Here is a 15,929-nt window from a genome sequence, read left to right as displayed (position 1 = left end):
CGCGGAGGGCGGGAAGGGGGTGGGGGTGCCCGCGCGCGCGCCTCACCTGCGTCAGCGGCCCCGTCCGCGCGCCGCCATGGCGCTCCGAGGGCGGGGCCAGCGGCCCTCACCGCGCATGCGCCGCCCCGCCCGTTTTGCCCCTCCCCTCCCCTCGCGCGTGGAAGCCGTTGCCCGGCAACGCTTGAGGCTCCTCCCCGCCCTATCAACCGCTCTCTGTCCCTTCTGCGGCGTCTGATTGGCCGAGGGGAAGGACGGGGGGCCAATCAGAGCGGGGGTAGTTGAGGGGTTGGACGCCAGAAGCTGGAGGGCGGGCAGCGGCGGGGCCATGTCGGGCAGGAGGAGCCTTGGGGACCCTGAGGTGGGTCCGGGGGGTCCTTCCCTCACCGACCCCTTCCCCGTCACCTTCCCCTCGTCAGCGCCCTGCCATGGCCGGCCGCGGGCGGCGGGCGTTGGGGGGGGGCCGGGGAGCGGGATCCCTGTGCTGAGGGAGGTGGGGCGCCGGCTCTGAGGGGCTGTGGGGGGCCGGAGGGTTGGGGGGTCTCGGCAGCTTGTGAGTGGAGATAGGGGGGGTTTGTGGGGAGTTGTGGAGAAATGGGCGAGTGGGAAATGTCCCTGCCCGTGGGGGGTTGGAGCTGGATGGGCTTTAAGGGCTTTCCAACATAAACCAGGCTGGGATTGTATGAATTCTCCTTTTGAGGCTTTAATGTGGAGGTTTGGGAGGGGTTTAATGCTGAGTTGGACAGGCTGAGAACATTGGGGCTGTTGAGCCTGGAGAAGAGAAGCTGCGTGGAGACCTCAGAGCAGCTTCCAGTGTCTGAAGGGGGCTACAGGAATGCTGGAGAGGGACCTTCATCAGGGACTGGAGTGATGGGACAAGGGGTGATGGGTTCAGACTGAAACAGGGGAAGCTCAGGTTGGAGATAAGGCAGAAGCTCTTCCCTGTGAGGGTGCTGAGGCGCTGGCACAGGGCGCCCAGAGAAGCTGTGGCTGCCCCATCCCTGGCAGTGTTCAAGGCCAGGTTGGACACAGGGGCTTGGAGCAACCTGCTCTAGTGGAAGGTGTCCCTGCCCGTGGCAGGGTTTGGAGCTGGAGGAGCTTCAAGGTCCCTTCAACCCAAACCATTCCATGATTCTATGATTCCGAGGTGTGCCTGAGAGCAGGGGATGTCTGAGAAGATGCCTGTGGTCTTGCCCTTCTTTTTGCTGTCTCTTAGAGTTCTTCAGATGGCCTTTTCTGTTAATGGGGGATGGTTTTTTGCCTGTAAAGCAAATGATAGCTGTACATTGACTTCCTTTTACCTTTTCTTTTTTAAACCAGTATTTAACCAGGCGCATCCCTCAGAATCCCAAATACCAGCATATAAAAACCCGCCTTGATACTGGTAAGTGAAACTGATGCTGGTGAGTGACGTTGTTGTAGGGTAAAAACACCAAATGCGGGTGCATAGAAAAACATACTGAGTGTCTTCTGCCTCTGTCCTGAGCTGCTTTACCCCAGATACCAGCTGCATTCTGGTTATGATGTGTCTCAACTTATGATTTTGGGCTCTGCTGTGACAGTTCCCATGGAAATTACTGGTCTTGGAGTTTCTCTAGGGGGGCTTTTCTTGTACAAATTAATGTCTTGGCAATGGTGTAAATCACGATGATTATTTGGGGGGTCTTTTTGGGGATTGGCCAGGTTGGACACAGGGGCTTGGAGCAACCTGCTCTAGTGGAAGGTGTCCCTGCCCATGGCAGGGGGTTGGAGCTGGATGAGCTTTAAGGTCCTTTCCAACCCAAACCATCCTATGATACTTCTGCCCCTTAAAACCCTGTAAAATACACTCAGGTACATCCTGTAGAAGAACTGAAGCAGCACTATGGGTATGTGTAGATTTGAGCTCCTCCTGGTGTGGAACATCTGTAGTGACTTCCTCCTGGGCTTTAACCTAAGGGTCACCTCCTGTTCCTCGGGGTTCAGCAAGTCCTTTGTTTGACTTTGCTGTTTAGTTTGGCTTTTCCTTGTGAGATAAAAGCACTATGAGGAAATGCTGGTCTTTCCTTATTTATGGCTGCCTTGTGTTGTCATGGTGAAAGAGGATCCGCAGCAACATCTGTTGTCATGGCCTCATCTTTTCCTACAAAAAATCATATTTTAAGCCATAATAGCCCTGAAGAAAACCACTAATAAAATCAATTGTAACAAACTGATCCTTTTTCCTCTTTTTTTCCCCCTTCTTTACCCCCTCTTTCCCCCCCATCTTTTTTATCCCCCTTTTTCTTTTCCCCCTTCTTCTCGTTCCAGGAAGCAGTTTGACAAAATACACTGAGAAGTTAGAAGAGATCAAAAGAAGTGAGTATCTGCAGAGGGGCAGAACGTAACTTGTGGTGGGTTAGTTCCAAACCAAAAGAGCATCCAGGAGCAGGGATTGAATCCCAAGCCCTCCATTTGCTTGGAAATCTCTCCTCCAATGATTCCACAGCCATTTACAGGAAGAAACACGCAGCAGTAGGATACAAAGATGCTTCTACCTTGATTTTTGGGTGCTTTCTGCTTTGTCCTGTGCCTTATTTCTCTGTCTCTCTCGGTGCTTTACACACTTAACTTAAGAAACCAGGCAGGCAGCTCTGGGAGTCTTTCCAGATCCTTCTTAATGCAACTTCTTGTTATCGAATGGAAACCAGACAGGGAGAAGTTCTCTGGACTAAGAAAACTAGACTGGACTCAGCTGGGAAGACTCAGACTGTGCTTCTGAGGCTTTATTTCGCTTTTAGGTACTCTTACCTCTGTAGTATTTTAACATAGTTGGGTTTCTATCGCAATACTCCAAGATCCTGCTCGTTCCTGTGTAACTCATTGATTTCACCAGAGCTAAACACTGATGCTTTGAAGCCTTTGGCTTGTTCTGGCTGATGAAAACCTGACTGATTCCTATTTCCCACTGAAAACAGGCCTTTAAGAAAAATTCTTACTAAAAAGCAAACATTTTAGTGCTATTGTCCAGATTATTCTCACACAGAGAGCCAAGAAAGCTCTTAAACCTAAAAAGCTGCGTTTCTTGCTGTGAAAGGAAACCCATCCCCATTAATGAGGATTAATTAGGATTTGGAACGTTCAGGTTTAATTCTTGGACCCATTCACTGTGTCCCTCATGAGCTGGTGCTGTTCATATTAGAAGGCAGGTCACTAATCTGTCACGGGAATATATCTGAGCTCAGCTTTGTGCAAAATGGTCCTTTGTTGCTGGTTTGTTTGTTGCTTTGCTTGAAGCACCACAGGTCTGTGGGGAGAATCGAAAGAGAAATGACCTTTCTATCCAAAATCCTGTGCTGCCTGACTAAGATTTCAGTGCTCGACACTGCATTGCCATCACTTGTTATCTGGGCTGCAGATCTTGTTGTATGGCCCTAGTTGGTTTTCAACCTCTGCTGTGAAGCTGATTTGGTTTCATGTAGGACTTCTTTTGTTGAGCCACAGTTCTGGAACCCAACAGAAACTTTCCCATTCTCTTTGGGCTGAACAGACACCTTCTGTTCCCAGGCAATTTGGAAACTTCTCCCCCTTGGTTTCTCAGGGATAGATGACACCGTTTGGACACAACTTTAAATACCCACTACAGGCAACTCTCTGTCTCTTGTGTAATGTGAGAGAGTTGGGATTTAATCCTGTGGAATCAAAACGAAGGGAGCTGGAACCACGATGATTTGTTCCTTTGGAGGATCGACTTGAGGAGAGACACCAAGTCTTCTCCCTTCCTCTGGTGTCACTTCACTCCCTTCTGAAGCCCTGAGGAGCACATCCTTGATTCCACAATAATTCCAACCCCGGAGCAGTCCACTGAAGGGGAAAATGTCAGAAAATTCCAGTGGATCTTCCAGGACAGAACTGGGTATGTTGTGGTGCTTCTATAGGCGGGAGCAGCACTTCCTCTGACCATCCTGATCACTGCTGGGATGCTCATGCAAAGCAATCAGATTGGGTTGTTGTAATTACAACAGCTTTAGGTTGGTTTTCCTGTTGATAGGAATAATTTTGGGTGGTAAAGGTAAGACCTAGGTCATAAAGACTTGTTCTGGGATAAATAATCCTCACTTGAGCTGGGCAGAAACTATCCAGCAGCTGTATTGTGAGCACTGTGACATTTCTGTCTGTGTCTCTATCCAGCGCTTCATAAGCTTTCTGCTTTTCCTTATCCTTCAAAGTTAAGTTGATTTCTTGCTCTTCACATGCCTGAAGGGCTCTTTTTGCCCATGGCTGGAGTGGTTTAACCCTTACGTGTAGGTTTTGGGTCAGGCAGAGGAAACGGGCTGTATAAAAGATAATTATTGTTGTTATTTTCATGTTAAGGGAAGATTTTAGCAACCTGAAGCTGAGGCTTGAAACCAGCTTTGTTTTCAAGTGCATTGACATTCTGCAATCTAGTTTATGCACAGGTCTTGTGCTTCATCCAGCCCCATGGCTTGAAATGTATGGTGCACACTGCAGAGCATTGGGATATTTTGGATGGGCTCCTTTTCCTTAGGCAACTTGTTGAGTAGCAAGTAGGCACTTGCTTTGCAGCCTAATAAACATTATGTAGGGTAAGATGTTGAATTTAGGAGCTCTGCTTGCTCTGAATGCTGAAAATCAGCTGGTTTGCCTCTTCAGGAAGCACATTTAAGAGGGAAGGGATAGGAATAAGCCAAAACCAGAGATGAAAACTCACAATTTCTCTTTTTGTCTCTGTTTTGCTCCCACAACGTGCCCATAGGTTGTGTGTGGAGGTGAATCTTGTCCAAGCGTTGTCAGCATTCGTGTTAGGAAGAGTTCTCAGCCTCCAGCATTCATGTGGCTCCTTCTCTAAACACTTGTCAGCTGGAGAGTTTCCATAACCTAATTTGGCAGTAATTCTTGGTGTGGTAGTTTCAGGCATATGGATTTGAGACCTTCCCCCCCTCTTTTTCCCCCCTTGCTTAAGCTAATGGAGCATTCAGCAGATGGTTATAGAGGATTTAGAATTGCTTAACTGGCTGGATTTGCTGAAGGTCCTGTTCTCTGTTGCTAAAGCCTGTTCTCTGTTACCTCTCTCAGCTGAAGAGCTGGAGAGAGACCACTTGGAAATATCCTCCAACAGTTACTAAAACCGTTAGAAACGTGCAAAGGATCTTCCTCATTAAATATAAAAATCTCTGACTTCAAAGGTGAAGCCTCATAAGGGAGGAGGAGAAGGAAAAGAAAGAGCTTAGATTCCTTAGTGTGGCTTCAAGAGCTTCATGCAGAGCTCTGTTACAGCTGCAGTGCCTGATACAGGAGGAATTTTGTTCATCATCTTTGCCTTTCCCTGCCAGTGCAGGATTGATCTCTCTTATTTCCCCCCTCTCTTCCATCTTCTTTCTAGCTGTAAACTTCCCAAAGGACAACGGTTCCATTACTTCCCATGGGAGGCTACTTCATATCAAGATGTTCCTACAGATACTCATCTTCGCTTCTCTCTCCTACACAAACCCTTTTGTTTCTCACTAGAAGGCTCCTCTCCCCCTCGTGTTTACACATCTCAAGTGTCTGCCTGCAGTCTGCATCATGCCATTGCTTCCTTAGGGCTGTTCATCTCTGCTCTGGTTGTCTGCACGTCATTCCAACAGCCCTCTGGCTTTTCTTGCTACCTCAGCTTTGTCTGCAGGCTTAAGATTCAATTAGCCCAGTTTCTCTGTAGCATTTATGTCAGCTTTGAGCTGGTCTCCACACTGAGCTGCTGCTTTCTGCATTTAAGAACTTGTTTCGGTTATCCCTTCTTTTAGATATCTATATCAGGGAATTGTAGGGATTGGAATTTGGCAAATAAAGTAAGAAAACCTGGAGTATTTTAAACTGTCAGATTAAACATACATGTTTAGCTTAGTGTTTGACGAGACATAATCTGATATAGAGAGTCCCTGTGCTCTGATCCTTACACAAAACATTCAATCCAATACCTAAAGGGGCTGCAGGAAACCTGGAGAGGGGCTTTGGACAAGGGCCTGGAGGGACAGGCCAAGGGGAATGGCTTTAACCTGCCAGAGGGGAGACTGAGATGAGCTCTGAGGCAGAAGCTCTTCCCTGTGAGGGTGCTGAGGCGCTGGCACAGACTTTTCCCAGAGAAGCTGTGGCTGCCCCATCCCTGGCAGTGCTCAAGGTCAGGTTGGACACAGGGGCTTGGAGCAACCTGCTCTAGTGGAAGGTGTCCCTGCCCGTGGCAGGGGTTGGAACTGGAGGAGCTTTAAGGTCCCTTCAACCCCAAAGCAGCCTCTGATTCTATTATTCAGGTAAATGTAATCTTGCGGTTTAAGAGGCTTTGTGACCATAGTGGACTTCAAAGCACAGCAGACAAAGGTGATAAACTCATGAAACTGCTTCCTTCCTCCAGCAAGAACAGAAAAACACACAGTAATACACACCTGAGCCTAAAAGCAACTAAATCTGCCTTCTCCACTTTAATCACATCAGGATAAGATCTCTCTTTGTAACTGGTTTTAATTTTCACAAAATCTTCAGGTTTTAGTGCCCCCAAAATCCTGCTGTGTTGGTGAAGAGACTCTATGAGAATAGCTGGGGCTGAGCCCATGACCTGGTATTGCAAAAGCTGGGAATGAACTGCTAACTTACCTTCTTTTCTTCTCTTTTCTTTTTGAAGATTACAGATACAAAAAGGATGAGCTGTTTAAAAGGCTGAAAGTGACCACTTTTGCCCAGTTGGTACGTATGGTTCCCTCTCTGGCCTCTGGACACTGTCATCTTTTAGGAACAGCACTTTTCTCCATCTAAAACTTTCATGTTGTTATTTCCTGCAGCATTTTAACTCTTTGTACCCTGTTCTCTCCCCAGTTATGTGGCCTTAGTGTGTAACTCTCCTATATCGGCTTCTTCCTGCCCTCATAGATTTCCCTCGATACAAGCAAACCATTCAGGCCAATATTTTCAGAGTAGTAAAAAGCTTTTAGTTCCAAATCGAAGTTTTTAGTGACTCTGTCTTTGAATTTTATTCCCTATTTTTTATGTCCCTTCACTTAAGAGGATCTTCAAGCCTCTTACAAAAGGGTTGTGTAAAGGAGGTTCAAATCTGCTCTCCGCAAGCTTTGTGTCACAGCCTGAAGCCCTCCCTAGCAGAGGGTTTTACTGCACGAGATGGGAAGGTTATTGGCTTCAAAGCTCTCTGTGTACTTTTTAAGCAAAAGTAATGAATCCAAATATGAAAAACTGGGAAGTTTGATCAGTAAATGAAGAGCTGAGTGGTGCTTATGTGCTGGTTCATGAAAACTAATAAAAACTAGAGAAAGACAAGCTGTCCTCTAAGGAGAGAAGGTTAAACTTGCAGATGTTGGAGTGGGTTTAGCAGACTCCTGCCTTCAGTTCCCCTGGATTAAGACCAATCCTGTGCCTCTCACTGGTGCCATGAACTGATTTACTATGGGAATATCCCAAGTCTTCTCTATGGGTGTATCCCATGTGTGATTTTAGCCAGTGCAGTGTTCTGAAATGTTCCAGTGACTGAACTGGATAAAATCAGACACCATTCTGGTATTTGATATTGCCAGAGTGGTACATGTGGCTTTTCTTTACTCCAAAGTTGAGTGTTCTGGGGTTTTTTGCTACAGCTTCCACTTAATAAAAGGACAAACCTGCAGTACAGGCATCATATACCCACCTGTATGTGACCTTGGAGCCCAGTAGAAGTTGCAATGAGTTAAATGTGGCTTGGCTCGAGGGTTGTTTTTCCTTAAGCTGATCCCTGCTGTCTTGCAGTGACATCAGTGCGTGTGTATCAAGGTATTGTTGCTCTCTTTTGTCTCCTGCAGGTCATCCAGGTTGCCTCTTTATCTGATGAAACCTTAGAAGTGACAAACGAGGAGATCCACAAGCTGGAAGGTAACAATATTTGTTGTAAGCACAAAGAGAAGGAGCTGTAGATCACTGTCATGTGGTGAGCTGTGTCCTGACAGGCGTAGGTGACTATTCAGTGGGGAAAAAATAACTTCACTTTTGGGCTGCAGCCATTTCACTTTGTGAACAGCAACACTCCTAAAGCAGAAAGGCTGCAAGTAAGAACGTCCTCATGCTGCCAAGTTTATTGTGGTAACTCAGTAGATACCACGCATCAAGAACTACATATTTATTCTTAAAATGAGATCTAGAACCCTTCAAAATCATATGGCTCTTTATTGTTTTTAATGCGGCTCTCACTAAGTCATCCTTTTAAGAGGATGAAATAAGGCTGTCTTTGAGACACACTTTCTCCTAAGAATAGAAACTGGCTTAAAACCTGCTTGCTTATTTCCTGCAGCATTTTAACTCTCTGCACCCTGTTCTCTCCCCAGATGCTGATTCTGCTGCTCCACATGCAGATGCTGAAGTCACAGAAGGGACAAACGGGAAGGGAAGCCCTGATGGGACACCCAGTCCAATCCTGTTCCTGAACAACACAGGGGCTGGGGAATCCTATCGCTCCACACTGCAGAGGTGCCTGATGATAATACACCATTTCCTTCCTGACATAGCAAATAATTCTTTTTAGCCAGTTAGTTTTTGTCATTGCTATTAAATAGCTTTATATTGATTTTCTCTTTAAAGCCTGATTTTGGAGGTCTGGAAGCCTGAGCGAGAGAGGGGTTGGCAGGTTCTCCTGTCTGAATGAGTTTGGTTGGAGGCTCTAACCTAGCCCTGTTGCCACCAGATGATTGTCTAAATGGGTGACCAGGAAATGTATTTATGGGATTTGTTGCAGGTCCCTGGGTTGAAGAATCCGTGTTATAAACTGCTCTGGTAAACTCAGTAATGTGCCTTCCTGATGATGTTAATGGATTGGCCCATGATTGAGAATAAAAGTGCAGTTTCCAAACCCTCTCCATCACTAGTCAAGGTCAGAGACACCAGGAAGACGTTGTAAGAGGGAGCTTTGTCTCAGCTCTTCCCTAGCAAACATTAACAGTTGAGATGCTCACCTGACTGACCTAGAGACCATGGATCTAAGCCATCAATTTAGTGACTAAGAGCATCTGGAAGTGTCTCTCCATGTCCTATACCCAACGCAGTGGTGAAATGGGAAACCTCTGCCCAGCACTGCTTGTAGATGCCTGACAGTTACTCAGTGTGTCTGACTTGCTGAGATCTTGGGTCTAGTGTGAGGTGTCCCTGCCCATGGCAGGGGCTTGGAACTGGATGATCTTAAGGTCCTTTCCAACCCAAACCAGACTGGGATTCTATGATCTTGGTGTTGGCAGCTTCTTAGTAGTATTTTCCCTCATCTCAAAGTCACTTGTGACATGAAACACCAAGAACTGACTGATCCACAAGAGCATGGCATATCCACGTAGCAAGGCTGTGCTCTGTTTGGTTTATATATATGTGTGTATATATATTTATATGTGTATATATATATTTCTATATGGAAAGCCAGAAATAGAATGTCTTCATTTCCATGTGGTCTCTGGTTGTACTGGGATGTCAATGGACTACTGGAACTCTGACTGGTGAGGAGGTATGGAAGTGTTCAGAGTGAGAGCTTGCACCACAACCTCCTCTTTCCTCTTGCAGTGTGATAAGTGGTGTTGGTGAACTGGATATAGAGAAGGACACTCCAAAGAAAGAAGACACTGATGCTAAAGACACACCTTATCCCGACTGCCCCTTCCTGCTTTTGGACGTACGAGACCGTGACGCATACGACCAATGTCATATTATTGGAGGTGAGGAGGCTGCAGTCCCACAGCAGCCTCAGCTGGGATCATCCTTCCAGTGCCATCTCATATTAGAGACTGGAGTGATAGGACAAGGAGTGATGGGTTCACACTTAAACAGGGGAAGTTTAGGTTAGACATAAGGAAGAAGTTCTTTACTGTGAGGGTGCTGAGGTGCTGGAATGTGTTGCCCGAGGAAGTTGTGAATGCTCCATCCCTGGCAGTGTTCAAGGCCAGGTTGGATGGAGTCTTGAGTGATATGGTTTAGTGCCAGGTGTCCCTGCCCATGGCAGGGGGTTGGAACTAGATGATCTTAAGGTCCTTTCCAACCCAAACTATACTATGATTCTATATCCTGGCTGGCTTCGTTTATTTCTGTCAAGATGGGACATCACTTGGGTGCTGAATGCTCTCAGCACTTGCCCAGTGCACCCATCCTTCCTGGAAAGGGATGAGGAGACTGTGCTGATGTTAATCCCTTCCTCAGTGGGTTTCCAAGTCTACTGAACCCCTTATTCAGTGGGTTTCCAAATCTATGGAACCCTACCAAGCCTGTGGCAGTTGCGCTCCAGGTTGTGTGATGGTTGATGGTCAGCTGCTGTATGATTTTTCTCTCCTTTGTTTTTCTTCTCCTCTGCAGCTTATTCCTACCCTATCGCAACGCTGTCTAGAACCATGAATCCATACTCAAATAGTATTCTGGAATATGTATCCTTTACATATCAAGTGGTGGCATAAAACAAATAAGTGGGGGGGATGTTGGGGGAGGCTTTCAAAACCAGTTGGAGCTGAAGCAGTTGCTGTGACTGTGACAACGCTTAAAATCCAGGGATTTCAAGGAGGGTGGGAAGGGAGGCTCTTCATGCTGGCTGTGGTTACCTGCTGCAGCTCCACTGCCACCGATGCCAGATTCCTCAAGGCTGTAACACCTCTTGACTCCATTGGGAGCTGCTTGAATGTGGCATTTCGTGGGATTTTGGCTGCTGGAAGGCAAAGCCATAATTGGGCTCCTGTCCCTTGCTGTTGCTGGAGTGCTGGGCTTCTTAAGGGACACATTCAGCAAATCCTTAGGCTTCCTCTCAGCACCTTCATGGGGATTGGCTTTTCTCTGGGGGTTAGAAAGAGGATTATCAGGTAGGATTAGGCTGATAATTGTTCTCTTGTGAGGGCTGCAGGGGAGAGGGGAGGTTGTGACTGTAGGTGCTTCATGCTATTGCCTGTTACTGGCCATTGTTCAACACAGTGGTGGGCACTTGCTGCAGGGGCTGCTCTCCAGTGGGGATTAGGCTGTGTCCTTCCAGTGTCTGGCAAGCCTCATCTGCCAGAGATCAGATTTAAATCACACATGCAGGGAATACTTGATTTAAATACTGATACTTGCAAATCAAATAGGGAGTCTCTCAGTGTCCAGTCCCATTAGTCTCTTTTTTCTCTCTCTAAAAGGATATTGACAGTCACCTGAAGTTCCCAAATGAATCCTTAACTCTTAGCAGAAAAATGCCCATGGAAAAATTATCATTTTATATGACAATGATGAGAGATTAGCCAGCCAGGCTGCAACAACGATGTGTGAGAGGGGCTTTGAGAACGTCTTCATGTTATCTGGAGGTAGGTGGGGATGGGCAGGACTTCCTGAGACCCCAGGAGGGCAATTATGAGCAGAGAGCAAGGGTTGTGTGAGCTGGAGATGGGGAAGAGCTGGATATTCAGCTCTGCCAAGAGTTTTGCTTGGGACTGGTACAATCACTGATCCCATCTTAGCTGGTGGTCGCTGATAACGTGTGATGTGTCCATCTGCAGGTCTAAAGGTCCTTGCACAGAAGATCCCAGAAGGACTCACCACGGGCTCACTCCCTGCATGTTGCCACATAGCAGCTCCCTCTGGGTCTGCCCGGAAAAAGACCTCTCTGAAAGTGCCACTCACACGTGCTGAGAACAGATGGAGGTTTTCTGAAGATAATCTCCAGAAGATTAAATACTACCTTGAAGAGGAGCACATTCCTTCAGACACTGCCAGTAAGAGCCCAGGGCATAAAAGCTGCAGCCACTTTCTGTAGCTCTTGAGCCTGCCCTGCAGCAGTTCTCTCTGATAATCCTTCCATGAGACTGCTGGGAAAGGGGTTTGTTTCCTAAACAGACTGGGAGGATCTGCCAAAACCTGTGCTATGCCCTTCCCAGAGGATTTAAATCTTGCATAGCCACACGATAGCAAAATCCTGGATCTGCTGAGGGTGGACATGTGCCATTTTGCCCACTGTATTTAAATGCCTTTAGGTTTTACTGGTGATTAGTAGGTTCTTCAAATGCTCAGGCCTCCATAGATAGATAGAAGCTGTGCCCAAACCCTGCACTGAATTATCCATGGGTCTATATGTTTACAGGGAGAGCTGGAGAGTCAGCAAGGGACAACACATCATAGAATCCCAGCCTGGTTTGGGTTGGAAGGCACCTTAAAGCTCCTCCAGCTCCAACCCCCTGCCATGGGCAGGGACACCTTCCACTAGAGCAGGTTGCTCCAAGCCCCTGTGTCCAACCTGGCCTTGAACACTGCCAGGGATGGGGCAGCCACAGCTTCTCTGGGCACCCTGTGCCAGCGCCTCAGCACCCTCACAGGGAAGAGCTTCTGCCTTATCTCCAACCTGAACTTCCCCTGTTTCAGTTTGAACCCATCACCCCTTGTCCCATCACTCCAGTCCCTGATGAAGGTCCCTCTCCAGCATCCTTGTAGCCCCCTTCAGACACTGGAAGCTGCTCTGAGGTCTCCACGCAGCTTCTCTTCTCCAGGCTCAACAGCCCCAATGTTCTCAGCCTGTCTCCATATGGGAGGTGCTCCAGCCCCTGATCATCCATCACTTGTGTGTCCTTGTGCTCCATCCCACACTCAGCTCCTGACCTTTGGGTTGTTTTTTTCCCCCACAGGCCGCTTTAGCCGTGGTTCTTCAGGACGTGATTCCAAGGCAACAGCCGTGAGGAGCAGCCCCAGCCTCCCCAGCACTGCTGGCAACGGGGGAGCCCTCACTGCCCGCTCGCTCGGCAGGAGCAGCATCCAGAACAGGCCATGGAAATAAGCAGCAGTGTCTTATGCCACCGAATAAATCAATGTCCAGGTTCTGGGAACCCTGAGCAGTGCAGCCCGTTTGTCATTTTAGGAATCCACAGAGAGGAGCAGAGGTGGTGCGTAAATGGCAGCTCGGGTAAGGCTGGGGGAGCTGCAGTGCTTGATGTTTCATAGGAGCAGGATCAGAATCACTTCAGCAAGGCTGATCTTTAGGTGCTGTGTCAGGACAGAGTTGATATAACTCGTTTTGTAGGGGAGGGAACTGGTAGTAAAGCCTGTGACCACTAGAAACGGTTCTGTAAAGCTTTTATAGATCAGATGAATGAATTTGTGTCTGTAACATCCTGTGCCCTGAACCACAGACTGAGTGAACAGGAGAACACAGGTTCTGTGATTCTAGGTGGAGGTAAATGGGCCAGAAATCATCTGTGAGCAAAGTCTTTGGTGTCTTGTAGCAGTGACACAGACATTCAGCATCTTGCCAAAACGCTGGAGAGAGGATTCCGTGAGTTAGGTGTTATTTTGTTGTTGGTTTTCTTCATTTATGTCAATGCTCAGAAGTATTTGTAATAGGCCAGGCTGGAGCAACCTGCTCTAGTGGAAGGTGTCCCTGCCCGTGGCAGGGGGTTGGAACTGGAGGAGCTTTCAGGTTCCTTCCAACCCAAACCATTCCATGGTCATAAAGATGGTTTTGGAAGTAAGTCCCAGCGTGGCGCTGGAACCTGAGTGCCACGTTTACTCATGGCCACCTTGTGAAACACTTCTGGATATTTAAAAGTGAGCTGGAGGAGACAGTAACTGTGTGTTCCCTTTTTTCTCCCTTATTGTCTGCAAAGTTTGGCTTCTCCCTCTGCTTTTCCTGCTTTGTTCCTTGCTGTGGTTACGCAGAGCAACTCTGTGGTGGTTTTGCTTCTAAATGAGAGAATAAGGCTGCCAGATGTGCTGAGCAGGGCTTTAGCTGACATGTCTTAGGGTAAAATCATCTGCTGTGCCTCTCTTCTGCCTCTGCAGGCAGAGCTTTGGCTGCACACTGGTGGTTTGCTCCTCTTCCTACTTGCCAGAGCAGGTTGCTGGTCCCTGGAGCTGCAAAAGGCTGTGATATACATGGAGGAGCCAGACACTCTTCTGCTGACAAGGCTGCACACCCTAATGATCCTACAGTGGAGGTTAGGAGGCAGAACATCACTTTGGTTCGTAAAATGCTTTTGTGATACTTGGAAGCAAACTGTATCCTTCAGTGGAGCAGCAAAGCAGCTCCAGCACCTGGCAGAGGCTGGGAATTTCTTCCCACTTACCCCCTTGCCAGTGGTTTTGGAGCAGCAGCTTTAAGGTTAGAGTGGCTGAAGGGAAAGGTGCTTGTGCTGTCTCACCTAAAACTCAGCAGGGACCTTGAATCTGGTAACAGAGCAGGGTGTATCACAGTGTTCATCACATCAGTGCTTTCACCATGCCAGTGTCGCTGAGTGACCTAGGAATGATCTGAATCTACCCAGTGTTGCCCATTAGAGCTGTTGCAGGTGGTTTTGGAGAGCTCCTGCTCTCCAGCTCTCACCTACGGTATTGCTCAGCTTGGTCCAGCTTTGGCTTCTTGGTCTGGTGGGTTTTGTGTGTGGCTTTTTGGCTTCCAGTGGTGTTTCCCCTCTCCTTTTTGGTGTAGACAATCTTCAACAGCCCCCAGTTCCCAGTGGTGCAGATCACCAGGGAATGATCCTGGTGAAAGGGCAAAGTGAGAGGAATGGCACATGGTTTCCAGCGTGGCAGTGGAAGACTCAACATCCCTGAGCACATTTATCATGTTTATTGTGTCTCTGAGTCTTAAATCAGGGGAGTGCTGATACAAGGAGTCTCATTCTAAGAGCCATAACCTCAGTGTTCTCCAGGGAAGAGTGAGGTGAGCACAAACCTCTGATGCTATTTTGGGATCCCTCAAAGGGAGAATAAGAGAAGAAATCAAGGGGCATAGGGCAGAGCCAGCATTTAAAATGTGCTTTAAAGTACTTCAAAGACCTGCATGCCCCTTTGTGTTCAAATATACACCTTTATTTTTCTACATGTAACAAAATCTGGTTCCAGGGAGGTGACTTAAAGCTCCCAAAGCTTCTCAAGGAAGTCTTTTTGGATGCTTTCAAGTTGTACAAACAGCTCTAATGTGTGCAAACTACACTTCCAACCCTTCCACTAAGGATCACACATGTCCTGGGTTTCCATAGGGGTGTGTGTGTACTAGAAGTATGTGTGTGTACTGTAAGTATGTACTATAAGAGTCAGGCTGGTGAGGTGTGAAGATGATAGATACTAATGGATCTGGTTGTGTCTTACTTCAGCCCATCTGGATGGATCTTGCTGTCTTACCAACTGCTCTGCTCTTACCTTCCTGCTCAATCACACTTCTGGAACACAACTTGTTGTAGGTGTGTTGATTTCAAATGAAGTATCTCATCCCCCTTTTGGCTTTTTGTGAAGCAGCAGCATCACTTCTTGAGAGAAAAGTGTTTAAATGGTGTGAACCCAGAGCAGGAGCTGCAGGGAGCTGGGCTTTGTCCACACTCTTCACTCACAGCCTCAGGAAGCTGACTTAGGGCTTTATTTACTGAGAGGTGATGCTTTTAAGTGGCCTGACGCAATAAATAAAAGCTACATAAAACTTCTAAAGGAGTTTGGTGTTGAAACATCACAGAAATACCACGTTTAGCTTTGAATGTTGGGTTATAACATGGCTTAATGATGCTGCAAGGTCTTGATGTCCTGAGTCTGCTCCTCCTTCCTGTAGAGCACCTTTACTACCTGATTTAGCTGAGTGTGCACAGGAGAGGTGAGAGCCACCAGAGCCTGAAAGAGAGGGACCAGCACAGCACATGGGGTCCCACCAGTGTGTGAGCAGGACTTTGAGCTCCACAGACACTTGGAAGTGTGTATAAAATGCTTCCACCTGGAACCAGAGCTGGGAAAGCCCTGATTTTGCTGTGGGAGATGGATCCAAACTCCACAACTACTGGGGGGCTGTGTGAAAACCTCCTCCTGAAATGGGCTGACCAAACTAGGCTGAGCTCTTTGAGATCCTCCAGATCCAGAACTGAATGTACTTGCCTGTTGTCTCGATGGATTTGTATGGTTTGGGGTCTCTTGGCTTGATGTTCTTTGGAGGATGGAGGCAAACCCTGGGAGTTATAACTGTTTAATTTAATAAAAACTAAATGACA

The 15,929-nt window shown here is 47.5% G+C and overlaps 2 protein-coding genes across 4 annotated transcripts in view; one reads left to right on the top strand and one right to left on the bottom strand.

Annotated features, from left to right (window-relative positions):
* Positions 1–108, bottom strand: part of MEST — a 9,701-nt gene extending 9,593 nt beyond the window's left edge. The window contains exon 1 of one of the 2 annotated variants that reach the window (XM_030479774.1): positions 47–108. The gene's annotated coding sequence lies outside the window, so the exon portion shown is untranslated. The remainder of the gene's footprint in view (positions 1–46) is intronic. The other variant, XM_030479776.1, reaches the window with a different exon arrangement.
* Positions 1–15,929, top strand: part of CEP41 (centrosomal protein 41) — a 24,121-nt gene extending 8,192 nt beyond the window's left edge. The window contains exons 1-11 of one of the 2 annotated variants that reach the window (XM_030479772.1): positions 271–358; positions 1,318–1,381; positions 2,287–2,334; positions 6,632–6,693; positions 7,794–7,863; positions 8,313–8,454; positions 9,529–9,680; positions 10,312–10,379; positions 11,165–11,279; positions 11,472–11,687; positions 12,591–15,929. In XM_030479772.1, coding sequence (XP_030335632.1) covers positions 326–358; positions 1,318–1,381; positions 2,287–2,334; positions 6,632–6,693; positions 7,794–7,863; positions 8,313–8,454; positions 9,529–9,680; positions 10,312–10,379; positions 11,165–11,279; positions 11,472–11,687; positions 12,591–12,739 — 1,119 coding nt within the window. In that variant the 5' untranslated portion in view covers positions 271–325 and the 3' untranslated portion in view covers positions 12,740–15,929. Of the gene's footprint in view, positions 1–270; positions 359–1,317; positions 1,382–2,286; positions 2,335–6,631; positions 6,694–7,793; positions 7,864–8,312; positions 8,455–9,528; positions 9,681–10,311; positions 10,380–11,164; positions 11,280–11,471; positions 11,688–12,590 lie in introns of those variants that run through there. The other variant, XM_030479773.1, reaches the window with a different exon arrangement.

The sequence above is a fragment of the Strigops habroptila genome, chromosome 3, assembly GCF_004027225.2.
Source record: "Strigops habroptila isolate Jane chromosome 3, bStrHab1.2.pri, whole genome shotgun sequence".
NCBI classification, from domain to species: domain Eukaryota; kingdom Metazoa; phylum Chordata; class Aves; order Psittaciformes; family Psittacidae; genus Strigops; species Strigops habroptila.
This window is presented reverse-complemented; position numbering and strand designations above follow the sequence as displayed.